We start from the raw sequence: 27,372 nt of genomic DNA on the forward strand, positions 1-27,372 counted from the left end.
CCCCTGTAGAAGGGTATGGCCTACCCTTCAGACAGCGTGCCTGTCGCCCTAAACCAGAACCCGAAATATAGCAAGAAAGAAAGAGAGAAGAACGAGACGAAAAGAAACAAAAACAGAAGTAAAGAAAAGAAAACAGGATGGAGGAGCATAAGAACAGAAATCAATATGGTCGGCCGCCGCCCTCCGCCCAACCAGACAATCGCAGCAAAAACAGACCAGGACGACACCCCATCAAGCGCCATAAAACTTACAGAGGAGGGGACCCCCCACCGCTCTATGGGTACACATAACTGCGCCACGAAGTCGTATACCAATAATCAACCAGGAGTCGTGCATATCACCCCCATCCCTTCCGAACCACAAATCCCACCCACCACATGACAATGTAAAATGAGATACTCAATACAAGACCAGCACACAATCGAAAAAAATGTTGAGTACTACGTAGACATGGGGGGTAAATCGGTCCGCAAGTGAGCAAAAGTCCGAGCAGAGAGTTTAAATGCATCAGCAAGCGTAGCACGGGTGATGAAGAACAGGAGTCCAGTTTCCCCGCTTGGGAAGGCGAGGGGGTCTCTGCAATAGACAATGGCGAAGCCATTGGAACAGGTGCAGGCAGCAGTCCACCAATATTACTAGGCATCTGAGCCGAACAGGGCCGCGGCACAATGTCCAAGTCCCCGGGGTCAGAACTTCAAAAAACAGGGAGCTCCAAAGTCACCGGCACACAAAATGATCTTCGATCAGCGGCAGCAACACTTGCAGCAATCAAGGGGGGCGAGGCAATGGAGTCACTGAAACAAGAGGGCGGCAAGAAGAAACGGCTGCTCAAAATGGCGGCAGATCGTGGCGGACTCACAGGGACATCGGGGGTCAGGAATGCGCGCAGGGATCTCAGAGCGTCCAGGATATCTCTGACCGTAAGCTCACGCTCACCAGACCGGACCCCCGCGCAATGAAGCAACCCTAGCCCGCCGCCACAAGGCGATTCACGTTTCAGAGGGTTGGCCGCCATTTCGCGAAGTCAGCCCAGTCGCCGCCCTCCGCGGCCCCCAAAAACAGTTAAAAAATGTAGGACTTCACAGAGCTCCGGGGGGTTCCCAGCAATGGCGGCCTTGGTGCCGAAAGGATGTCCGCCCAATGCGGGTCTCCGCCTACACCCGCACCGGCGCCCCCAACAAGCAGAGTCCGGGCGCAGAGGTCCAGATCCGCCGGACAAAGCAGCGGCGGGGGGAGGACCCCTTCACAGAATCAGTCCCCGGTGCATCTCACCCACAGCAGCCGCGCGGGCACCAGGGCAGGCCCGGATCAGGATTGCCGGGATTTTCGCACAACGGCTCTCTTCATTGGTTCACTCTCTCGACCGGGGCCGACAGTCGTCGGATCCCACAGGCTAGGTCCCGGTCAAGGTTCCACGGAGGCCCCGGTCTTACGGAGGGCATAACTTCGGAGCCGCTGCACGTCGAAACCTCCGGGCCAAATGGTGAGTACAAGCGAGGTGTTCCGTTTACGATTCTCCGATAATGTGTCGTCTCCGGACAGGATATTATACAGGATACATGATCAGGCCGGAGGGCTGCGGGAGCCGAGCTAAAAGGCGACCATTACGCTCGCGAGCTTGGCTCCTCCCCCACTTTTTGCAATTTGTATTGCTAATAAAGCTTAATTGACATAAAAAAGAGGAGTAATCCCCATATTCTCCTCCATTCGAATTGACTTGTTTGCTTTTTTATTTTTCTGGGAGGGCACCGCCTGCAGACCATGGCTGCTTCACTCTGCAGAGCTGCTACATGCCACAATGATTGCACAGCATGGACTCCATGGGTGTCCTCTGACTGCATCCTGCCTCCACTCCTGTCGATGGAATTCTAGGGCCATATGTATCAAAAAAGAGTTTTGCGATTCTCAAATTGGAATTTTTAGCTAATCACAATTAGAGAATTGCAAAATGCAATGTATGTACGATTTGCTAAAAAAAATTGCAAATCCTACAAATTCATTATTTGCGAATCGCAAATTGAGATTCGCAATTAAGGAATACCTTCCCATTCATTCTTATGGGCTAGGAGGCCCATAGGAATGAATGGGAAGACATTCTCAATTTGAGATTACCAATTAGAGAATCGCAAATTGAGAATGCAATTTCAAGGTTGCACGGGTGCCAAAATGACACCCTGTTGCACCCCTGACATATGCAGGTGTGCACATTTTGTGCACCATCATGCCCTAAGAGCATGTATGTGTGACATATGGCACTTTTAAAAAATCAAAAAAGTGTTTTTTATAGAATATCGCAAATTACCACCAACTTCGAAGTTGGTGGTAATTTGCAATTCCTTAAGGCCAAATAGCAAATTCCTGGTGCTTCCAGAATTGCATTTTTTACGGAATCGCAATTTGCAATTCCTTAATTGCATTCGCAAAATAGAGAATCGCAAATTTTGCAATTCTCTATTTTGCAATGGCCTTTTAGAATCATACATCACAAAAGGCTTTTTCCAATTCGCAAATGGGCCGATTCTGGGAATCTGCGTGTTTGGAAACGGGAAAAAGGATTGATACATATGGCCCCTAGTGTCCGAATGGCCTCAACTCTACCTTCTACCATGGTTGGTGAGAAACTCGCTGTTCAGTTTCTGTCGTCCCTCTTGAACGTCAGATGTTCCTGTGTTGAAGTCACCAGCTTCGTCACGTCTTTCAGCAGTGCTAAATGAAATCTGACCCCATCAACTTTTTACACTTTTGTTTCCTCTGCTGGGGTATTTTCAGCTTGTAAAAGTCCAAATTTGACTAGAATGCATTGTTCACCACTTTTCAAACTCGTGTCCATGGCTTAGCTAGAACACATGCGTTCAATCCCTGCACCTTCCTTACCTGGCTTTTTGATTGAAGGAAACCCCCTCGTCCTTTGGGATACTGAGCTTTACTGAAATTGAATTAAAATGACACAAGCGAAGCGATAAATTGTTATGTAAAATGAGAGATGAGGATTCTGGCGAGCGCATATAACAGATTTAAAGTTACAATCTCATACTCTTTTCATTAACACCTGAAATGAAGTGCAATTAGCATTTTACCATATTCTTTTGAATGACATAACTTAACTTTTTCATGATTGATTGTAATTGTAAATGAAATATGGCAAGGTACTTAAAGTGTAATTTCAAAGTTCCGTTCACCTATACTACATTAGAGGTTATTTTGAAAACTTTATTCAGTGGTCATCAGTCTAAGAGCACATTTTATTAAAATAACAATGTGTTGCAACACACATTCTGATTCATGCAGAAAAACATTCCCAGTTGCAAATTACAAGAAGTGAAACTTTTAAGTCATCCCTTGGAATCACGTGACACAGCATTTTTTTAAGGCAGCTCTAAAATCAGCGGATTCACTCGCGCGCAGGAGACTGAGAAGCACGCTGTGACTGAAGTGAAAGACAACAAACACTGACAAACATGTCTCTGGCTATCCTTTGCCTGTTCCTTGCTGTGGGTTCCAGTTTCGAATGCCACCCCGTTTGTCGCTGCTTGAACAGGGTTTTCACCTGCCAAGAAAGCCATGTGGTGCAGATTCCGCTGGACATTCCCAGGAACTCGACTGAACTGTAAGTACCAGAACAGAACCCTACGCTCTCGTCCGGTAGCGCGTGCATTGCCTCGCGCTTTGCTGCTAGTCAGTCAAATGACTGCACGTGAAGACATAACTTAGGTTTATGGACGAGTTTTGTTTTGTTTGAGATGCTTTGCATAGGTTATTAAAATTTGTGGGATTTTTGCCGCCTGTTTCCAAATGAAAGTTTGCCATACTAGACTGTTTCCCCAAGACCTTTGCATTGAGAGATTTTATGCAACTCACGCGCAACATTACAAACCAGCGGGAAGTCTTCGTACAGACTTGGAAAAATAAACTTAAAATGTCCACTGTAGACTGTGCTATATTATTCGGTTGCTAGACGCGAAGACAACATGTTGGCGCATCCTTTAAAAGTCGTGATGTGTTTGCAGTTCTCTTTATGCAGCTCACTTTCCAGAGGCACGTTGTTGCTTTCGTAGACGGGTTCCGCGAGTGCGAAGGACTGCAGACCGTGCTCAAGTGCAGATTTAGCCGGGGTAGCAACATATTAAAGTCGTGCTTTCTCTCAGGCAACCTTGATATGTATATTTGTGTTCCAATCAAAACCTCGTGTTTTACATTCCACAGGTGGTTTTTATGCATTCTACTGTTGACACATCAAATTTGCATTGGTGGCCAGGCAGCTTTGCACCACAATTTGCACTAACCAATTAATGCAAAATGTCTTTTACACTGGCCGGGCACTGAAAGGAAGTATTTTACGCCAACCAAAAGTGTCTTTTTGCGCTAGTTTGTTGACACAAATGCTGGTGGAGAATTGCCTGCTACTCCAAAAGTGCAAATAGTTCGGTCACCGGTGCAGTTATTGTGAATTGCACGTATGCACACTTGTGAAGATGACTAGTGGAAGGACCTCAGTATTTATTGTCATTGGTCTATGCTTCCTTAGCTGCTTTCTAGTAATTTCCACTTTCACTTTGATTCCTCAGTAGACGTTTTACGCGGTAGGCATTTGACTAAGAGGGACCCCCCAAACTGCCCTTTATTCAGAACAGTTGTTGCTGTTATTTATATATGACAGCTCGTCAGTGTTGCTACTGAGCTTCTGAAAGTATGTGGGCAGTACATTAGTCCTGCCCTCATACATTTTCTCCTGTGCCCGGGGAATCCACATTTTAGAAACTACACAACACTGCCATACTCATGACTACAGCGTTTTATTATGATATTGAAGAAACCGTAAGTGAAGGCAGGACTATTTACTGTGCGGCCTCATTCTATACATTACTGGAGAAAGTATTTCCAGGTACACCATTTTGTGACTTCTCTTCAAGAAATCTGCTTCACTGTCACCCTTTTAGCAGCCTAGGGCAAAAGTAGGCACCCTTGCACCATGGTTCAACCTTTCTGCATAAAAACAATTCTAAGAGGAATTTTCCTCAGCACACATAGAAAGAGGAAAAAACGAGGAGAAATTATATTTTTCCTCCTTGTAACGCTTCACCTTGGGAGGCGAACAGAATTGGCACTTTCCAAGATTTACATGTTTTTGTAAATCTGGGTCGGCATCAAATTCAATGGGTGTTACGTGGGAAAACCCACGGCAACACCCATGGAACGCATCCCAGGCGCAGAGTAACACAACAATTTGGACTGCGTCGCCATACTCATGATTTTTGAGGTCACTCAAAACCATACAGGGTGGCTTCGCGTGGCTCCATAAACTTTTATGAGAACTCTGTGTCACACATCCACCACTTTACGTGGTACAAAATTGAAGCTGGCCTCTCATAAAGAAACCTCCACAAATATGTCGTAATGCTATATGTCTTTTTTTCAATGTTAAGAACATGGCCCATTCGTGATCAATGAAAAATGGGTTTTGATTGTGATGTCTCGATTATTCAGTTATGATTCTCACATTAGCGCCGATTCTAGCTCTGGTTCTTGAAGACAACCTCGCATTGATAGCTACACTCCTGAGTTTACATTTCCAATTATGCCAACAGAGTTCAAAGAAAGTCCTGGAAAAGTGAACTTATCTAGAAATGCGAGGGTAAGAGCTGTGTTTGTGCTGAAGGTTCAGAAGAGTAGTCCGTATGCAGCAATAATTGTGCATGATGGTCTGTGTACTGATAAAACATATTTCAAATAATATGAAATTATTTTTAAGAACCACAAGTATTAGCCACATGAAATTTACATTTTAATTTAAGGGACTGACAGTCATATTCATGTGATCTATGAATTCTTATTCTTTGCAGTCTCTGAAGATCAATATGTCTGCTAATTTTTCCTTGGAAAGTAATATTATTTTTGGAAGACTGGGTGGAAAAGGGGTCGGATTTACATTATTCCTAACGATGGATACACAACTGATGTTTTCATGACATTTCTTCATAAAACATTGCATGCATTCCGCAATCTAGTCAATACATTTTGATTCGAATTTTTGATTTATTCCCTAAGAATCAAGATAATAGCATAACAGCATTTCATCTTTGAATGAAATGAATTGTATTACTAAAAAATCTACACCACTGTTTGGATATACACAGCTGATACTTCATGCTGTAATTTGTTGTCCATTGTCAGACTCCTTAGGCACACCCAATATTCTCAGCACCTTTTAGATAATTTGTCTGAGGATTATGATTTGGCAGCAAAGTTGAGCCAGTTTCCACACGTATTGTGAAGCATTTCGGTGGTTAAATGGCATGATCACATGATAACACACAGTAAGGTTTTACAAGGAAAATAGGGGCATATGTACAAGGGGATTGCGCCACTGGAACGTCACTTTTTTTCAACGTTTTGGTGGCGCAATGCTCTACACCATATTTACAAATCTGTGTTAAGCCACTTTGCATGACTTAACGCCGCTTTGTAAATATGATACCCTTTCACACAGGTAACTGCGTAAAAGGGGTATGCAATGGGCGTTGATGTGGGCCTTCCACAGCAACACCCATTGCATGCCCCATTGCATTGGCGCAACAAGGAGAAAAAGTTTTATTTCTGCTCAAGTTTGCTTCTTCTATGTGTGTTGCATTTTGCAGCACACATAGAAAGGGCAAAGCACCATTAATGAATGTTTTTGTGCAGGAAAGTGTACCCTCCTGCACAAAAACAATCATTACATAATGGTGATTTGGTACTTCTATGGGTGCTGCATTCTGCAGAATGGAACATACATAGAAGTAGCAAATCACCATTATTGATTGTTTATATGCAGGGAGGTGTCCCTTCATGCACATAAACAATCATCCCTGTAACGCAGGCACCCTTGCGACTGTTTAATCCCACCACTGTGTAATTTTCTTGACGTACATGCAGCATGGATTTTGTACCAAGTTGCGCCATATTTACAAAGTGATGCGTCTAGGCATATGCATGACCTTGTAAAGCCCTGAACCACATTTTATCTGCATCAGTTATGAAGCATACAGGGTAGGCATTACCACACAACAAAGCCTTGAAGGAGTGGCGCAGTGATATCAATCAGATTTCAATGCATCATTTCTAGATCGCCACTGCGTCAAAACTTTATGTTTACCTGGTGGCAGGCGTAAGGGTGATGCAGTGCCATAGGGATAGGCTTGTGCCGTGCATTGCTGGAGTTACATCATGCTTGCGACACAACTGCAGCAAAGCGTGACTTTAGCACCGTCAGATACATCAGGATTCCAGACGAATCTGTAATTTATTGCGACATGGAGAGCCGTAAAGTTAATACGGCGCATCCATGGTGTCGCAAGGAGGGTGCAGTGAAAAGTGTCCAATCTCTGTTTTATCGCAGCAATGCCACACTTTTCAGGGATAGGGTCAGGAATGCACCCTATGTTACTGATAGGGCGTACTCCTGACTTTCTTTTTGGTGCAGGGCAGCACAGCAATATTCCCTGCAGCGCAGTCCAGCACACAAACAACTTATATGTGCTCCCGAGTTTTTGCACTAATTTTAAGACCAGTTATGTTCTGTCCTTAAAAAACTGCCTCTAATTGGACTTAGTTGGAGTTCTTATTAAGGAACACCTACTTTGCATCTTGTTTTCGGTAAGTCACTCTAACAGACGTGCTAATGTGATAAATTCACGTTTATGCTAGAAAATTGGTGCTAACGGAAGTTAGTGGCAACTTGTAAATATGGCGATTAAAAAGAAAAACACTGTAAAGATAAAAAATGTACGCTACTGCGGCGTTAAGTTCTTGTAAATATGCCTTCTTAATGTCTTGACATTTCTATAGTGTCAAACTGTTTTGTGAAAGAGGAAAAGCATTAAATATCCTCCTATCAAATTACCAATGTTGCTAATGTATCAAAGAGGGAAAAATCTGTTAACCTGCAATTGCACATACAAATGTGTTCTTAAATCAAAGAACTAGAACCCTTGTTTTTTCCCAAAAAACAGCTGTGAAAACATCTGCACTAAGCACTGGAAAATATTCCAGACACTATAGGAAACTGCAAAATCATAATTTCATAGGAAATGTTAACAAGTTAAACGAATAGAATTTTTCATGTATTGGACTATAAATATAATTGAAGATTATTGGACTATAAATATAATTGAGGATTATGCAGCTTTTTTTACATGCAAGTAAGTGGATACACATATTTTTGCACACTGTCCACCCATCTATGGTTTGCTAATTACTCAAAAAAATACATGCTAGCATCAGCCTTTAAAATTCAGATTGCTTGAGCCATCAGTAAAAGTAATGCAACTGCATAAAGTTAAAAGAACAATTGATGGACAGCATGCAGACCAATGTCATACATTCATCCCAGTACAGAGATCTGGGACTAAATCCATCGTGTTTTTTGCACCCCATGCCATTCCAGTTTGACCCAGCCAGGGAACAGTCCAGCCCGAACTGCCAGGCCAGGTCCTCTCTGTACTGGAAACAAGGATCCTAGGACATGTTTCAGGTTGTCACACCCATAAGCAAGGATAGCTTGACTCCAGTGGTATGAAGAGCACAGGACACAGGTCTGGGCATACCCATCCCACTCGGGGTGACAAATGCAAAAAGAAAAATTGCTGGACCGAATGCAGAACAATGTCATACATTCACTCCAGTACAGAGATGCATAAAGTTAAGCATGGGGGAATCAAGATTTTTACAGTAATGAGGCTATCATATGTCAGCAGTCTTTGTATCACACCAGTATGCTGAAAGAACATGAATATTCTACAGGTCAAATTCCAACCTGAGTCAAAGAGGCGTTTATTTGAAAGAGTCAGTTAAAAAATCAAAGTGCCAACAGGGACAGCCTTGAAAGCCTTCGATTTTTTTATTTAATACCTGTATTTTCACATTTGTAAGATTTACCACTCCGTGTCTATTGTAGTGATGCTCACAGAACTACCAGTTAATGCCATCACATTTCTTTTGCAAGTGTCAGAACAAGGCAACTTCATCTTTCTACCCAGGACATCGTATGCTTTTTCATTAAGACAGCTTTATGAAACAAATCATATTAAAAGATTGATTTTACAACGGAGATTTTCAGACTTTCAATAGAGTTTCTGCTGTAAATAATTGTATTTAAGGGTTCCGCATGTTGTATGTTACACTGTATTTACACTAAGAAACTGGAATTCATCATTCAAATCTGACATTGAATCATGGTTTATGGACGTGGCCATTTGGGTACTATTCAAAAAGACAGATTTCAGACTGAGAGCTTAAAGAAGACAGATTTCAGACTGGGAGCTTAAAGAATTGCTTCAACATCATCTGGAAATAAATGTTAGTTCTTTGTGATCTATATTTAATACTTGTATGTTAGTAATTAATACATTTACTAAATCTAGTTAGTCTCTTCTCTTCCTTACACTTTCCTAAAGTGATTTGTGTATTGTGTATTTTGCGTATTTTACTCGTGTCACTAGTTTTAGTTAAACTTTTCATTAACTACCTTGATTATAAGACCTGATATTAGTCCTCGGTTTGTAGGGATAATATATTAATTGTCCGGATAATTAGCTGTTGCTGTATTCTTATAGAAACATACTCATTATTCTCAATATTTCATGTGATGAAGCCTGGTTTAAAAATATTAAATCTGGTCATATATTTTGAATATACACTTAAGTTAAAAAATCATTCTCATTAAGATCAAAAGGTTCTACAACTGGAACAAGTCTATAAAATAAAAGGACATACCTCATAAACTCTTTTTTTCTCTTGAGTTTCAGTTGCGAGTATTCTCTGGGGTTGAGGACCTCCAGTATACATCTGGCATGCACCTACTCAGAAAGTGCGTTTCGGATACTTAAATGCACACTTAAGTTACAAAAGCAACGTGTAAAATTAGCTTCTGCAGAAAGTGTGACAAAGGCCATCAATCACCGCAGTTTCTATTTCAAGTTTAGGAAAATAGGGTTAGTTTATGAGGAGAAAGCCAGACTTATAAATGTCTTGTGTTTGAAAAAGCACCTAACTAACCTGTTTTTATTTTTTGCAAATCAGTCAGTTTCATAAAAAACAAGCATTTGCAATGCAATAGGTCTCGCATTTACGCGAGTTTGAGCTGTTCACATTGCAAATAATAATGCCTTTTATATTTGTTTTCGCTTTAAAAACATAAATAAAAGGCATTGTCATTTACAATGCCAATAGCTTTAACTTGTGTAACTGCGAGACCTATTGCATTGCAAATGCTTGTTTTTGTATATTCCACTAGGGATGCAACATCTTCTTCTATTTTCCCCAGCCGAATCAATATAGGCTTCAGAGAGTCTGTTAAAAAGTTAATGATTTTAGGATAAAAATTCATCAAAAAATACTCGTACTCTGTCCATTCCCTCACCAATGGGCGAGATATTTCCATCCTGAGCTGGACTAGGTGTACATTTTTGGTTTCCCAGGCATTGTTTCTTGGACGTGGTGCCCAATTCAGCCCTTTTTCTTTTGCCCTCTTTGGCCTTTGTATTTTCAACTTCTACCTCAATCTGTATTCCAACTTCGATTTGATGGTGACTGGTAAGGTGATTAAAAAGCACTTTGGGAGAGAGGGGTACCATCAGATGGGACACCTGGCTATCATCGACCCATTCTCTTTTCAATGCTTTGTCTGGGCACATACAGGTGGAAGAAAGAGACATCCTGCATTCTGCCAGCCCTATTTCCTGGTTTAAAACTCCAACCCATCTAGAATGCAACCAGAAGCTGGAGGTAGAGGGATTGTCTTGTGCTTCCCACTCCCGCCAATTAATAATCAGTGCTGTAATTGTTCTAAATAAATCTAGAGAGGACAAGCAATATTTATGTAAAATGTAAATAGATGAGATTGATTTGTGTGGATGGCGCAGGTCATAAAAGATAGTACCTTACATAGTCCATTGGCCACCGGTATTCCTCCTATGCTGGAACCACAAAGGTGGGCACAGCCCAGCCTCTTTCAGGCTCGGGAGGGTGCAGATGGGCCCACCCTTGGCCCGGGCACAGCCCAGCATGTCCCACACCACAGGGGTCGAAGATGTGCTTTGAGTGCGTTGGTGGCGCCTACCCCCCTTGCAAAACCAGCAGTGAGCCCTGGGACAGCAAGTCCCACCAGGGCAAGTGGAGCAGATAGCGATATGGAAGTCCAGTGCCACGGGGGTCGAGGTAGCGCTTTGAGCACATTGGTGGCGCCTCCCCCTTGCAGAAACAGCAATGTGCCCTGAGACAGTGAATGATGCCAGGGCAAGTGAAGCAGGCGGCGGTATGGAATTGTTTTGTAATTTTAAAGTCGTTCAAAACTGCTAGAACATTAACAAAATATGATTCAATTTCAACACTTTAAAAACTTGTTGCACATTATCCACTTGAGAGAGAATGATGCATGCACATGTGGTCTTTGTCACACCCATTCCCCAGAACCATTGACATTCACAGGAAGTGGCCTGTAGCCATGCTTTGCGATGAATCGCCATTGTCAACTATGCCCAACCTTCAGACGTGCGCTCCAGGTTTTTGTTGCAAAGCATTGTCTGGATCAAACCCTACATCCACTCCCCAGAGTTGCAGAGTCTGCTGAACCAAAGAGCTTACTGTGTGCAGCAGGCTCCAACAGAAGTGCACTCATGCCTTGCACCCAATATCGATAGTGTCATTTATAACAAGCATCGTGGCACAGCCACTTTACTTTTAATGTTAAAAGTAAAGCGCGGGTGCCGCGATGATACCAAAAGTAAAGAAATAAAAAAAAACATCTATTTATTTACTTTTGGTATAATCGCGGGACCCGCGCTTTATTTTTAATGTTAGAAGTAAAGCGCGGGTGCCGCGATTATAGCAAAAGTAGCGAAATAGATTTTTTTTCTATTTCTTTACTTTTAGTATCATCACGGCACCCTCGCTTTACTTATAACATCAAAAGTAAAGCGCGGGTGCTGCAATTCTACCAAAAGTAAAGAAAACAAGCGGCACTGAAAGCGATCGCTATTGTCAACAACTAGTGGTGCGCGCGCACCACAGAGGAGCAGGGGACGGACCGCAGCAGGAAGACGAACGCGCGCTGCTGCGAGTGCTAGAAACCGTTGGGAATGGGCGTAGCAAAGGTGGGACATGCGCCCACCTTTGCCCAATTGCGTGCTTGCTTTTTTATTAAAAAGCACACGAAAGCCAATGGCAGCCGCGGAAAGCTGCTCAAACGCACGAGCGTGTGAGCAGCTTTCAAAACCCCATACAAAAGGGCTCTCGCTGCGCGACAGTGCTGTGCACTGCAACGCAGGCGCAAGCCCAAAACAATGATTTATGGTTTACAAAAATACTAAACTTCTGCACAATTGTACATCCATGCACACAAACAATTCATTAAAAAATACAGAGGACAAAGCAATTGAAATATCGATTTCACACACGATGTGGGCTGTGCCACAGAAACCTCACAGTCACAGCTGTCACTTTGGCCACTGTCAAAGCCAATAAGTCATAAAAACACATCTTGACCAAAATAAGAACGTCTAAATATGTGCATTCTCGAGAAAATATGAGCAAATCATTCCATGCCTAGCAGGTGCTTGCATGTATATCTCATACAATGAAACATCTGACAAGGGTGCTTACAGAAGAAATATTATTTAAGCTGTTTTATTGATACAATGAGGCATAACAATGGGAAGGGTCTGTCATGGTGAAGCTCCCCAAATGTACACATCCGCTATTCATGGAAGGTTCTGGGTGGGAATATGGTAATGTGGTGGAAGGAGATAGCTGGTTTTGTTTTTAATACTGGGGCACTCTCCCAAGCTCTTAAAATTAGGAAAATTTATAACAATCTTGTGAAATGCATCTGGCCACCCTCACCAGTCCGGTATTCATAGTTTAAATTTGGGGCTAGTTTGGATCCCAATGCGAGGTAGCATTGCCGCCAACCCTAATTTCGATCGGTGGGTGGGAGAAGAGAAGGTGCGGTGTGGAAAATATTTTGGGCCGAGAGAATTTTTTTGTGCCTATTTTATCTTTTTCTCTTTTATTATTATTTGCACAATTGGCATAGCTTATGCATGGTATATGTTATGCTAGTTTTCATCGATCATTGACTATCTTTTTTGTGTTTACCATTTACCTATTTTTCGAAATTCATGAGATTTTCAAGTTCTGTGAATTGCACGATGACGCATGACATGAATACACATATACCTTTGATCTACACATATTTACTTTTGTAAATCTACTCCAATATTTTTAAATAAGAGGTATAGTTTTCCTAAGTTAATTTACCGAAAAATCTAATTTCTGAGACATTCTCTGGCATAGATTGACAACAACAGGAAGTATGCACTTTATTAAATACCCAAACTCTAAGAAAATTCTTAATATCAATCAGAAATTGTACCTGCTTAGCAACGGTAGCTTATTGAATACTCCAAAAGGTGTAATTTAGGAAGAGCTGTAGATGCAACTTATGAGAGTAATTTATGCCTGTTATAGTAAATCAAGCCCTCAGTGTAGCTGTGTAACTGGTCTTCGTTGAAGTTTGTCTAACAGCCATTTACAGAGCCAACTGGGTAGGCTACTTATTAGTGAATGATGACCTACGATGCACAATGACATACTACTTCAAATAGGGTTCAATTTCTTGAATCCACTCAAATGGTGCATGCACACGTTATATTCCTTGTAAACAGTGCCATGCTGCAATGTGAGCTGGTGGGAACAGTAGTGGCGCATGACACAGGATTCCCTCTGCATTTCAGATTCCACCAACAAACCAAAATTGCACTTTTCATAAACTTATATTTATGAAAGAGATAACATGAATGCCCTCCAAATCCCATAATCTTGTACTGGCTTCCCTAACGTTCTGTGAGACACTGTAGGGATTTCAGCAAGGGTAAATCAAGAAAAGAGACACCAGAATAAGGCCCTTCGAATCTACCTTAGAAATAGACATTAGGCTGGCAAGGATTCGAGATTGTGCAGAACCGGCTGGTGGCAGCTGGCCCATACAAAAACACCAAGGGTCAGGAATAGGCAGTTCTGGGCCATGGGCAGTAGAGCTCACATAATACTTTCCTTTCCCATAGAAGCTCTGTGAACCAGTAAGATGGCACCTGGTAACTTTTTACTTGTTATATGGCTCCCATTCTTGCTCAGTTTGCCCCTGTCATATTTGTTATTTGGTTTTTTTTTGTCTTCAGTTTAAAAGCTTTATTTGAAATAAAATAACAGGATATAGCTAGGGCCAGCAATACAGAATGAAGTAAAATAAAAGAGAAGCATAACAGAAGAATTGGCTAGCATATGAACAAAAATAAAAGCTGTTTAGATTGTATAGGGAACAAGGAGGGGAGATGGGGAGGGGGGAGAGAGGGAAAGGAGGGAAAGGGAAAAAGTTTCTTACACATTGGTATAGTAGAGTAATGCATATGACAAATACATTGTAAATAAACTCTTAATTAATTAATACATAGAATGGGCCAACAAGGGTAAAAAAAAGCGAAGGACAGAGAAGATAAACATTCAAGGGGCTTTAAAATTCTCAGAGTTGAAACGAGAATTATCTGATAAAACGAACTGGTCTAAATAGGTAGTAAGTTGTAGCAAAAATGTCTCAATTCATCATTGGCTTACAGGAGGAGGCGAAAGCAACATCAATTCGATGGAAAGAGCAAAGACTATCCCACCAGTGCTGTATAGAGAGTTTGTTGAGTGATTTCCAATTGAGAGAAATCTGCTGAAAAGCTAGGGCGAGCATGAGGTCGAAGAGATCATGAGTGTGTGTGTGGGGGGGGGTAGATCTAAAGAGTTAGAAAGACTTCCAGAGAAAAGAAGAGGAATAGAGTTAGAAGTAGAGATATTAAACATGCGAGAGAAATATGACCAGACCTTCTCCCAAAAATGAGAGACCGAGGGACAAAGGAAAAGAAGATGTTTAAGATTAGCACTAGAAGAACCACAGGTCCAACAATTAGAATCAGTAGAGTGGGAAAAATGAGCAATAGAAGCGGGGGTCAGATAGAGTTTAGCCCCTGTAATATTTGTGTTTTTGTTCCTTCCCCTTTAGAGGTTTATGTATTCCCTTTTCTGTTTTTTATACTCGCATGTGCCAGTTTGCTCCTCACTTCTCATGCTGCGTTGGGCTGACTTTTTCAATCACAGCAGCTGGCCTATTGATTTAACACAACAAAGTCCTTCTGGGTTTTGCAAAAGTTCCTGGTGCCTTTAGTACTCATTACCCCCTCATGGGTCCTGCCTCCAAAAGCCCATCAGAACGCTTTAAACATTAAGTCAAAGGTCACATCACATAAGCCCTTCACACCCATGCCTGTTTTCTTTTGCTGTCCAACGGCGGTTGTAACGCTGATGTGCTCCGTGGCTCCTGTTGCCGGTTCCAAGTAGGGCGGGCTGTGAATGTGGTGCTGTGAGTTTTTACTTACTTCTTTGTGTAAAATGTTTACTTTGCTGCACTTTCTGTACGTGGCCGTACCTAGTTTCTGGTCAGCTGCGCTCCTGCTCCTTGGTCAGAACGTGCTCCCTGCGCATGTGCTGGGCAGGGGCCTGGAGCTTTGGCTTGTGTTCTGACCTCAGGTCGTTTCGGAACTGGGGTCTTCCAGCAGGGTCTCGCTCCAGCAGACATGGTGTTTTTCTCTGTGGCTGTGGGTGGAGACTGCAGGGCTGTGCTTTGAGGTTTCCAAGTCTCGTGTATCAAGGGATTTGGTTGAATGGGAGCATTATTTATGGGAGTAGCTGGGCACTTCCTCATGTGTATTGGGCTTCCTGTTGGGTCTCCTGTGTGGTTTGCTCTTCCTGCTTTTGGCCATGAGTGATGGGGCTTGCACTCTGGTGTCTGCAAAATCCTTATCCAAGCAGAATAATGTCCAGGAGTTGCAGGAGGATGACCTTTTGCAGATTTCCAGAGCTGATTCGCGGGATTTAATTTATTCTGCTATCCAGACTTTGCTGCTCAAACCTGCGGCTAAAAAGTCTAAGGATGATGATGAGGACATGGACAATTCCCCTAAGAGAAAATACATTCAGGGCAACGTTTTTTCGGACATGTTGGTCCATTTTCGGGATGTGCTGGATTTTGACCCTAAGTCCTTATCTGATGAAGGGTTTTATTCCCAGTATAGTTCCTCTGTGGTGTATGAATTGCTCTTTCATGCTGACCTGAAGGATATTCTGGCTAAGGAATGGCTTGAAGCCAACAATCAGGCAATTCCTTCCTTTCTGGGTAAGGAGTATCGCCTGGCGGACATTGACACCCAGTACCCTCGTGGTCCTAAAGTCATTTCTCTTTTGTCCTCCATGTCTTCTTCTTCCTCTTTGTATTCGGAGGTGGCTTCCCTGGCGGTCCCAGTTGAGCAGAAGGTGAAATCCGCTCTCAAGCATTCTTATGCTGCCTCTCAGTTTGGGGTGCATGCTAGCACTTATTCGGCCTATGCTTCGCAGGTCCTTCTCAAGAATTTTGAGAAATTGTTTGACTATTTACAGGATCAAGGGGACCCTACTCCTGTCTTGGTGCAGATGGAGGTCTTGGCTCAGTTCCTCTCTGATATGACTTTTGATTCTTTGTGGACCTTTCCCTCAGCTGCTGTAGCGGCGGTGGCTGGTAGGAGGTCTCTCTGGACCAAGCCTTGGCATCTTGATGCTGCTCAGAAGGCCTTGGCCCATAAGCTGGTTTTTGAGGGTCTACGTCTCTTTGGGGACGATTTGAACACAATGGTGTAGCAGTCTGAAGAGGAGAAGAAGATGTTGAAACCTTTTCAGCCTGTGACACAGCAGAAGACCTTTTTCCATAAACAGGGGTTTCAGGGGCTTTGTCTTCTCAGCCCTTTCGTGGTCGGGCCCAAGGTCGGGGGCTGTGTTCCATTATAAGTCCCGGCCTCTGCAGCAGCTGCAGCATACCTTGGGTGCTGGCCAAATGTGACTATGCCATGGTAGGGGCTTGGCTCTGGATGTTTCCGGCCCGTTGGCCAGGTCTGATTTCCGACCAGTGGGTCTTGTCTGTCATCAGGATGGGTTACCAGATTCCCTTCCAGGCTCCTCCCCATCTGGACTATTTTCGGGTTACCCCATTGTCAAGAGACCACGTGCAGCAGTCTGCCATGTTGTCACACATCACCCCATTGTTGTCAAAAGAGGCTATTGGGCTGGTTCCGGTGGAGGAGTGGGGCCTGGGGTTCTATTCCACTCTGTTTCTGGTCCCAAAACCTGATGGTTCCTTCTGCCCAATTCTGAATCTCCGGGCTTTGAACAAGTTGGTGCCGCTGGATAATTTTTGGATGGTCACCTTGCAGTCTGTCATTCCCCTCATCCAGGAGGGTGATTTTTTGGCTTCTCTGGACTTGTTGGACGCCTTTCAGCCTCTCCACTGCTCCCAGGACTTTTACCAAGGTATTGGCTCCTGCTGTGGGGGTTTTACAACATCAGGGTTTCTCCATGTTTCCCTATATTGATAATTGTCTGATCTCTGCTTCCTCCCTTCCCAATGCTCTTCTGGTGGTGGAAGCTACATTGGCCTTTTTCCAGGATCTGGGGTTCAAGTTAAATCTGGCCAAGTGTTATCTGGTTCCTGTTCAAAGACTTCGGTTCATTGGGGGTCTGTTCCACACCATTCTGGGGGCGGTGTTTCTCCCTCATGTTCAGATCCTTTCCCTGCAGACTCTGTTGGGGGACCTGCTAGATTGCCCTTCTTCCCCGGCTCGATTTTGGTTGCGTGTCCAGGAGTTGATTGCTGCAACAACTGCGGTGGTTCCTTGAGCTCGCCGGCATTTCAAATCCTTGGTGAATAATCTGTTGGCTCTTAGGACCCCTCCCTAGGGGATTACGAGACTCTAATTACTCTCGCTCCTGTTTTGGTTCAGGACTTGGACTGGTGGCTTTGCACTCCCAATCTGGAGAAAGGTGCGTTTTCAGATTCCTCCTCCCCTCTTGTTGACTATGGATGCCAGTCTTTGGGGTTGGGGAGCCACATTTGGGTCCTTGGAGGCCAAGGGTAAGTTGTCTCAGAGGGACAGTGCCCGTTCCTCAAACTGCAGGATCTGCAGTTGCCCCCTTTTGAGCCCTTGTTGGAGTCAGATTTTTTGTGGTTGTCTGGTTAGGTGGCGCTTTTGTTGGCCATCATCTCCGCTCGGCATTTGGGTGAGATGGGTACTTTGCTTATCTCTTTCCCTTATTTGCAGTTCCTGCAGGATAGGGTTGTTTTGCAGCGTGACCCGGCCTTTCTGCCTAAGGTTTCCTCCAAATTCCATTTACAGCAGGTGGTGATCCTTCCTGATTTACCTACGGAGGAGGATTCCATTGTTCCTTCTTCTTTAGATGTTCACAGGGCTCCTCAGATTTACCTCCAGCGTTCTCTGGGTTTTTGGCTTTCTCCTGCCCTGTTTATCTCCTGTGTGGGGGTGGTAAAGAAAAGAAGGTTTCTACTTCTACCATCAGTCGATGAGTGCATTTGGGGGTCTGCTAGTCCTATAAATCTGTGGGTCTGCCTCCTCTGTCTCAGGTGCAGGGTCATTCAACATGTTCTGTGTCCGCTTCCTGGGCTGAGGCGGCAGGGGTCTCTATTCAGGAGATGTGTAGGGTGGCCATTTGTCAGTCCCATCACACATTTGTTCAGCATTATCGCCTTGATGTTTTACATGCCTCTGTTAACAGTTTTGCTGTTGGCGTTTTGAACGCTGCTGTTCATTAATCAATTGTTTGATTACATTTTGTACATATGCATGGGTTCCTGTTGTCCTGTGTTTTTTGTTCTTGGTTTTCTGCTTGTGAGTTCCTCACTATGGGGCCGATTAGGATGGCGGTGAATCCACATCCTCCGGGCCGGCGGAAGCCACCGCCGGCCTGGAGGATGCAGATTCACTGCCGAGGCCACAGAAAACACCCACCGCCAGATTAGGATGGCGGTGGGATTGCGGTGGGACCAGCGGCAGACGGCAGGTCCATCCGCCGCTGATTCGCGGGGTGTGGAGGGCTATTTGGTGGCGGTGTCTGCAAGACACCGTCAGCCAAATTAGTATGTGCATCAAAACATGCTTTTCCACTGCGGCTTTTCCGCTGTGGAAAAGCATGTGGTCTTTGGTGTCTGGGGGCCCGTTGCGGGCCCCCAGGGTGCCGGGGGGTGGGGGGTGCACATGGGGGGTACCTATGGTACCCCCCCGCATTTACATGCACAAAGCAGCAGGCACCGCACGGTGCCTGCCGCTTTGTGCATGTAAATGTAAAACATGCATTTTTAACCTTGCGGCGGGTGCAGCTTCAAGCTGCACCCGCCGCAAGGTTAAAGATACGGGATGTGACCGCTAGGGTGGCGGTCACATCCTAATTGCACCGGAGGGACCGTCGCTGCCCATGCGGACGGTCCCTCCACCTCGGGGTGGCGGACGGACGCAGGTCCGTCCGCCATCCTAATAGGCCCCTAAGTTAGGACTGGGACAAGGAGTACCCATGATGGGGTAATGTCTTGTTACTTACCAGTAATCTTCATTACCCCGATTAGGGTCCTCCTCGTCCCAGTCTTCTTCTCTTCCTCTCTCCTGCTGTGTTTGGACTTGTTGATACCAGGCATGGCGTGGGTGGGAGAGGCTTATGTGATTTATGTGTTTTGATTGTCTGTTGAAGGCAGGACTGCCTCACTATGTTAGGACTGCGATGAGGAGGACCCTAATCCGGGTAATGAAGATTGCCGGTAAGTAACAAGATATTGCCATCAGTTCATCTGAAGTAGAAAGTGAGTCTGCCTGCATTTCCTTCTCTACTCAGACTTCCTTATATGTGACTCATATGTGTTAATTGTGTTTCTGCTATCTGTTGTTACAGGGAATTGTTGAACTGGCTCTGAAATCACCTTTTACAACTCCACCTGCTTTATATCTGCCAATATTGACTCTTGTGGCACATTCCAGCAGTGTTGGTGTATTCTCTCTTTCGATGTACCCTTAATTCACTGCACTGAAGGCCTATCCGCTTGCCCGTCTGATGGTTTTTGCATTTGATCTCTATACTAGGTTTGGGTTTAAGTTAAATTATGCTGGCATAATTCACCTAATTTGGGTGATTTCGTGAAATGCTTGTTATGAGAATTTCCCAAAATTATGCCCCTTGAAGTAATCACCTAGCTTTCGTGGTACAAATTTACAGTGAATGCACCATTCATAGTAAACAATCACCACAAATGGACAGGAACAACAGAACATCAGCTGCTTTTTTATATGGTGCTTTGTGTTATTTTTGCGCTTTTTTAGTGCAAAATGCATCTTTGTGTCAAGCATATATTGTGAAATGATAGAATTACTAATTGCTTAATTACATGCAATTTTGCCACTATTGCATGAAAGCATATTATGCAAAGTTTGCACAGCCATGTATAAAACTATAATACCTCCTTCTCTGCTGAACACATTATAGCGGGTGTAATTTGGGATCATACTACTTTTCAGTGACATTTAACAGTATGTGCAATGATTCACTGTTTAATACTGTTACTGTTACTAAACATTATCATTTTTAAAATTATGAAGTGTATGTGTCTTTCTTCTACCTGCTTATATACTGCAAAGCAGCTACTGGACTTAGATGCACAAAATCGGTGCACATCAAAGCCATAAGAATAAAGGTCCAACATTCAATACTGGTTAAAACTGCAGAAACATTCCCCCAGGTCACTCTTTCTGTATCTGGCGACTTAGGGTGGAACTCACATTTTTACATAAGGCTCCTATGGTGGATGGCTGCTTCCCTGGCCATTGTCCAGATCCATAAATCTCTTTCCTGGTGGGACCCCTGCCTTTTTGTGCAGCATAAGACCAAATGTGCACATTTTGTCCCACTTCCCGGCCAGCCTTTGCTCAGTTGATCCTGGCCCACAACACACTAAAGCAGCCACAAGCTTTCCTCTATTTATTTACACAAATGTCTTTCTTGGGCTCATTTCCAATTTTTGAAATCCACTTGCACTGGCCCCAAGTAGGGAAACCCAATGTGGTGTGTTCTATGCTTTTCACAGACATGGGAACAAAGGGCAAAAGAGTTACATCACAATGCTCCCACGGCTCTGGTACTCCCTGGGAGACGTACTTGATCGAGGTCATTGTGCTCTGTGATGCCCCTGGGGTGCTGGTTCTCCCCGGATGGCATTCAAATGCTAGGACTCAGTTGTGTGGGTATTTGACATCAGGGATGGAGGACATCACAACCTCCTTGAGGGACCCATGTGATCACAAGCTCACCTGGAAGCCATCCAAGAAATTCTTGACACAATTTGTAGCTTACAGTGGAGTGGCGTGGCTCACTGGTTAGAGCGGCAGACCCGGAAGCAGAAGTCGGCCCGGGACCAGGGTTCGATTCCCAATGTGGCAGGGTCGTGGACTAGGGTCAGCGGACTCGATAATTCTCGCCTCGGTGCCTACTCTAACCAGGGGTCGCACTCGGCAACTCTGGGCATTAGCTTGCCTAATCTCCACAACGGCCCCCTCAACGCCGGGGATGCCTGACTCCACCTTGGGGATTCCCAGCAGGGACCATCCCACAGGGAAAGCCAGGACGGGTTCCCCAGCGGTAAACAGCGCCAGGACGCCGGCTGGCAACAGTGCGCTTTACAAGTATACACATTACATTACAGCTTGTGGCCTTAGGCACATGCTGGGCAGGCAAAAATGAAGACCCCGCACAATTTTTTTTTTCTCTAAAGCCTTGGTGAGATGATTTAGTTGGAGCCTAGCATGCTTTGACCCCATTGGTGCCTGCATCCACCAACAATGTTCATTTCAGGCCTCCTAGCCTCTAAATGTTTGCTATATCCAGAAGTTAATATTGTGCTTCTCTCCTTTTGATGATGGAGAGCTCAGAGCCTGCCCTCTTGCCCGTTAGCTCCTCACAACCTGCTGCTGCATGCCCTCTTGGCAACACCAAAGTATTGCTCCTCTGTTGGGACTCTTGGAATTTCTCCTTGGCCTTGAGTCTACCTAAACATTACCCCTCAGCCTTCGATGCAGATTTCCTTCCCTGCCTAATCTGGCCAGGCTCCAGGGCCTCCAGGAACTGTGCAGGGCTCATGTGTCCGGGTTCACTATACAGGACAAGTCCAAAGGGGTTCCGGGGAACACTCTTGTCCAGGTTTTGCAGTAAGTTCACTCTCCAATTTCCCTCTGAATGCCAGTGATTTTGGCTTTTGAAACACAAGTCAACAGAACCACGTCCAGAGTATTGCACCACTCTAGATAGGGGTTCATCTGGCAGGGGTCCTTATTTCCTTGTCTTCTGCAGATCCAAGTGCTTCTTCCAGTCTCTCCTTTGTGCAGGGGTTTTCTAGAGGGGCTTAAAATTTCCAAAAAGTAGCCACCGTTGCCCATTCCAAATATAACACATTATCATTCTATACCTGCCCAACTAAACTGCACAGCATCTTCAGACTTTTCACAATGGTGGTCACCATTTGTAAGAGCTTTAGGTCCATAGCACCTTTTACTGCAAAATGTCTTCCTTTCAACCAAAAATTCAAAGGGGCCTCCTGGAGACAACGTAGACTCTGGTCTGGCTACTCCCCTATTATGTATTTGAGAAGATCATGCCCAGGCTTGTCACGTAGTTTGAAAGCAATCAACATTTGCAGATTCTTCCCCAACCCTCTTTCATTCCCAGAAACAAGTTCAGTCCCTACTGGATAGCCCTACTGTCTGGAGAAGACCATGAGATCCCTGCTGGCCAGCACAGTAATTACCTTAGCCCAGCATGGTAGTTCAAAGCCCAAATCTAATTAAAGGCTGACTCAGAGAAAAATGACCAAAATCTACAGAGTGTTGGATCTGGGGGTCTCTAGTTGGCAGAGGTAGGTACCGCTGTCCAAATAGGGACCCTTGCTTCTAGTCAGGGCAAGTAGATAACCCTCTGAGATAACCCCTGCTCACCCTCTAGGTAGCTTGGCACGAGCAGTCTAGGCTAACCAGAGGCAATGCGTAAATTATTTGTACCAACACTCACAGTAACACAGTGAAAACACCACAAACTGACTCCACAACAGTTTAGAAAAATAAAGGTATGTTTAATCTAAACTACACAAGACCAAAACGACAAAAATCCAACATACACAGTTCAAGAATATGGTTTCAAAAGAGTTCTTAAGGTTGCGTTAAAATTCTTTAGGTTGCGATAGAATTCTCGTCACTCAAGCTTAGTTTCAAGCTTCCCAGCACAGGTACAACTTCCAGAGGCCCCACAACTGGATCAAGCACTCTAGGAAGGACAGAACTCTCTCAGCAGAGTTCAGGGGAGCTGGGGGTGAAGTCCTTTTGTTCCTGGGACTTCAAAACAGGGAGCCAGCTCTTCTCAGGCCCCTGGAGATTCCTTCAAGACAGGGGACACAGCTCAACAGCAAAGTCCTTCCCCTCTCCTTGGCAGCAAAGCAACAGGTCAGTCCAGCAGAGCAACAGCAGGACAGTCTTCCTTCTTCAGTTTCAGCTTTCTCCTTGGCAGAGGTTCCTTCTTGATTCCAGGATGATCTAATTTTCCGTTGTCAGGGGTCCTGTACTTATACCCCTAAAGTCTTTGTTCTCTTGGTGCATGTGGGCCCTGAGCCCGGTCTAAACCAGTTCTGGGTGGATCCTGAGCACTTTGTTGTGCTGGCTGCATCTTTCCTTTCAGAGTGAGGGGCAGGGTCCTCAGCCGCCCAGCAGGGGGGTGGAGCCAGCATTGTGGAAGGCAGGCACAGCCCTATTCAGCCTAGGTGCTAACTCCTCCCACCACTCCAGTTGCAAATGCAGTCATTCAGCCTAGTGCTGACTCATCCAGCCTCCTGGGGAATCCCCCAGCCCCTGTCACTCTCAAACCAGACAGTCAATACACAAACAGGCCCAGGCACACGGAAGGGTCAGACAAGAGAACAGCAACTTTCTAAAAGTGCTGTTCTCAAACACAGGATTTAAAAACAACCTTTCCCAAAAGATGTGTTAATAAATTCTGAGTTCAGGGATACTAGATACTTATGTCCTATCTTGTTCCTATGGGAAGAAATGCTGTTAACCACTGTAGCCAGCATCCCCCATGTTAACCTATGGAGCAAGATAGCCTTACAGTAGTGAAAAACGAAAATGGCTGCCATTCACTACCAGAGCATGTCACCTGCACTAGTACATGCTATACCTTTTACATACACTGCACCCTGCCCAGGGGGGTACCTTGGGCCTTCCATAGGGGTGACTGATGTGTACAAAAAGGGAAGGGTTAGGCCTGGTCAGTGGGGACACTGACCAGGAGGACAGGGCAGTTCTAAACTGCATACAGGCACTGCAGTGTCAGGCCTGAGACATCATTTTAGGGCTACTCCTGTGGGTGGCACAATCAGTGCTGCAGGCCCACTAGTAGCATTTGTCATCACCAGCCCTGGCACACCCAGTGCACTTTACTAGGGACTTCATGGTGATACAAATATGCCAAACATGTATATTCAATCAGAATAACAATTTACACAGGGAGCACTTACACTCTGGCACTGTTCAGCAGTGGCAGAGTGTCCAAAGCATCTAAACCAGCAAAAACGAAATCCAGCACAGCATCAAAAATACAGGAGGTAGAGGCAAAAAGATAGGGGAAACCACGCCAAAGATGCCAGGTCTAACAATGAGAAATGCAACTTTGGTCAGATTGACATTAAATTTGCTCTAGGGACCGTTTCTTAATATAGGGAAGAACACTAAGCAATACAAAATTGCTATTTTAGTGCAGCTTTTGTCTATAGTGTGTATATAGTAAACCACTACAAGCGTACAGTCAAGCATTACAGAATACCATTATAGTCAAAAAGACATGCAGACTTTTTGAAAACCCAATTAAATCATAGGTACTGAGCGGTCCATAAACAATGCATTAAATAAATGTCCCATCTCGGTCTGGCTATTCAGCTAACAGGAGTTCCACCGGCTCAACCTGACCACGTGCAACCAGTCCAGATCCTTTTATCCCATCTGCACAGCAGTGCACCTTATTTTAAAAGGCAGGGACTAGTGCTCAAATAAATTTTACCAGAGCTTACAGTGTGTGAGATACCCTAACAGCAGAGATTCAGAAACGTTTTTTTGTTTCCGACTTTGTAGTGGGCTTTACGTGGTAGACCCCTAAGACCCCATGAACAATATAATGTATCACATCCTCTTCAGAGAATGAGAGAACTGACAGACGCCTCTCACCTCTCTCTCTCTCTGAAAAGATAATAGGCTCTTTTTAAATGGGGAGTGAGACAACCTTGTCAGAGAATCAATTATCTGAAGGAAGCATAGTGAATACAAAGACCGACCATGTTCCCTGAAAGAGTAGCACACCCAATACTTGGTATTTTACTACAGTTAGTTATTTATTTGACACTATTTGTGTAAAATCATGTTAATCAGAAGAATGATTATAATTATTATGAAAATCCCATCGGCCATTACACAAACCAGAACAATTGCTAGAAAAGATTCAAATATATTCCATTCCATATACCTATTCTGTTAGTGTAATCCCTTCCTAATTTTCTTATATGCATCCAGCCATATTATTATTTGGCTGTGTTTAGTTATGATATCCAAATCCTGCTATACCAAGCCATGCAGGTATCCACCACACATTCCTCACAAAGGTGTTGTATCTGCTGTCAGATATCGGCTCTTCGACATATGCCCTCTGCCACCGTCCCCATGTGTCACCCCTCTCTAATTCTAGCATCCTTTGCAGCTCTGATATTGCTGTTTCAGGAGAACTGCAATGCCCCGTTTGCAGAAATGTATAGGCAATAGGCAAATGTAATTATTTCTGCATCCTTCCAAATCAGATTTGTAGAAGGCAGGGTGGCCTGGTGGCTGTAATACCTACACAAAGCTCAGCAGCTCTTTGAAAGCGGAAACCTTTCAGTCCTATGTTTTGTTGAGGCAAATAATGTCAAACATCAGGCCTGTATAAAATATGATGATCAACCACACAGGTATTACCATTCAAACAGTTAGCTAGCTATCCAGGCCCTAAATTGGTCACATGCACATTTCAAGGAATTAATGTGTTGAAGCTGGCATGTAGTCAGGCCTGATTTTTACGAAATATGTAGTAAAGCCCTGTCACACATAACGTGTAGTAGCTCAAAAGCAAAAGACCCAAGGGGGCTAAATGCATCAGTACCCCACTCTTCACAATCTACAGTGATTCGTAGATGTACTGCACTGCACTCGATTGGTACATTTGTACCTTGTGAATGGTGCAGAGTAACACTATTCAATCCATTATTGAACCACAGTAGCAGTGTATTCTCTAGAAATCAAACCAGTTGATTAGCGTGGCACGTGTCCAGGTGCCTTTATTGGTCACTATAACATGACCATTGACATATGCCCATGAAGAACTGTTTCTCACAAGAGTTCAGGAGAGTAAATAAGTAACTTATTGAGAGAGTTTAAAAGGTTCACTTACCCTTCTAAGCTCAAGTACTATTGACATTGGATAGTGCTATTACATTCTTGTGCTAAGTACTGAGGGACAAATTTACTTTTCTTTCACACAGGGCAGCAAGCAAAGTTGCTGTTTTGTGTGAAAGGGGGAGACCAGAAATGCCCATATTCACAAAGCATTTCTGCTCCCACCTTGCACTGCCGCACTAGGTGCTTCCTAGCTCCAACACAGGCACCCTTGGATCATAGTGCAGGGGTCCCTGCGGTACAGGCAGTGGTTTTGGTGAGGAAGGGATACCTTCATGCTCAAAAACAATCCTTAGATGCATTTTTCTCTTTCCAAATGTGATACAGAATGCAGCGCACATGAAAGAGGAAATAAGGAGAAATAAAGATATTTTTCCTTGCTATGCCTCAGTGGGAAAAGCATAGCATTTTGACGCATTCCCAGTATTATTAGCATTAGTAAATCTGGGAAATCACTAAAATCCATGGGTGCATGCATGGGAAAGCCCATGCTGCATCCATGGAACACCTCCTAGTTTAAAACGGAATGTAACACAGTGCAAGCAGCTGCGTTGCATTACATTTCTTTACATGCCATGCTGGGTGACGCAAATCACCCTTTGCACGGCTTTGTAAACATTACTGAGGCCTTTGCGTTGTCCTTGCATTGCCTTGCATGACACAAGGACAACACAAAGGCTTGATATATCTCAATCTGAGTCTTTCTCTCCAAGAGTTATGGAGAAATCTTCCGGGGGGCAAGGGGTCTCTACCCAGAATGTCATTAGGGCCCAACCATGAAGACCTCATCACACATATATTTAATAAAACTGCAGAGTAGGTAGTACAGGATTGTTATTAAAGATTCATGTATCACAGTAAAATCCTTTGCTATGGTTTAAATGCATGGAGCTGACCTCTAAGCTGCACTGACATTTGT

At 44.2% G+C, this 27,372-nt stretch overlaps 1 protein-coding gene across 2 annotated transcripts in view; it reads left to right on the top strand.

The window, feature by feature from the left end:
• Positions 1–3,387: 3,387 nt before the first annotated feature.
• FSHR (follicle stimulating hormone receptor) overlaps positions 3,388–27,372 on the top strand; it is a 1,957,424-nt gene continuing 1,933,439 nt past the window's right edge. Inside the window, exon 1 of one of the 2 annotated variants that reach the window (XM_078649629.1) lies at positions 3,388–3,607. In XM_078649629.1, coding sequence (XP_078505755.1) covers positions 3,459–3,607 — 149 coding nt within the window. In that variant the 5' untranslated portion in view covers positions 3,388–3,458. The remainder of the gene's footprint in view (positions 3,608–27,372) is intronic. The other variant, XM_078649630.1, reaches the window with a different exon arrangement.

The sequence above is a fragment of the Lissotriton helveticus genome, chromosome 6 (genome assembly GCF_964261635.1).
Source record: "Lissotriton helveticus chromosome 6, aLisHel1.1, whole genome shotgun sequence".
NCBI classification, from domain to species: domain Eukaryota; kingdom Metazoa; phylum Chordata; class Amphibia; order Caudata; family Salamandridae; genus Lissotriton; species Lissotriton helveticus.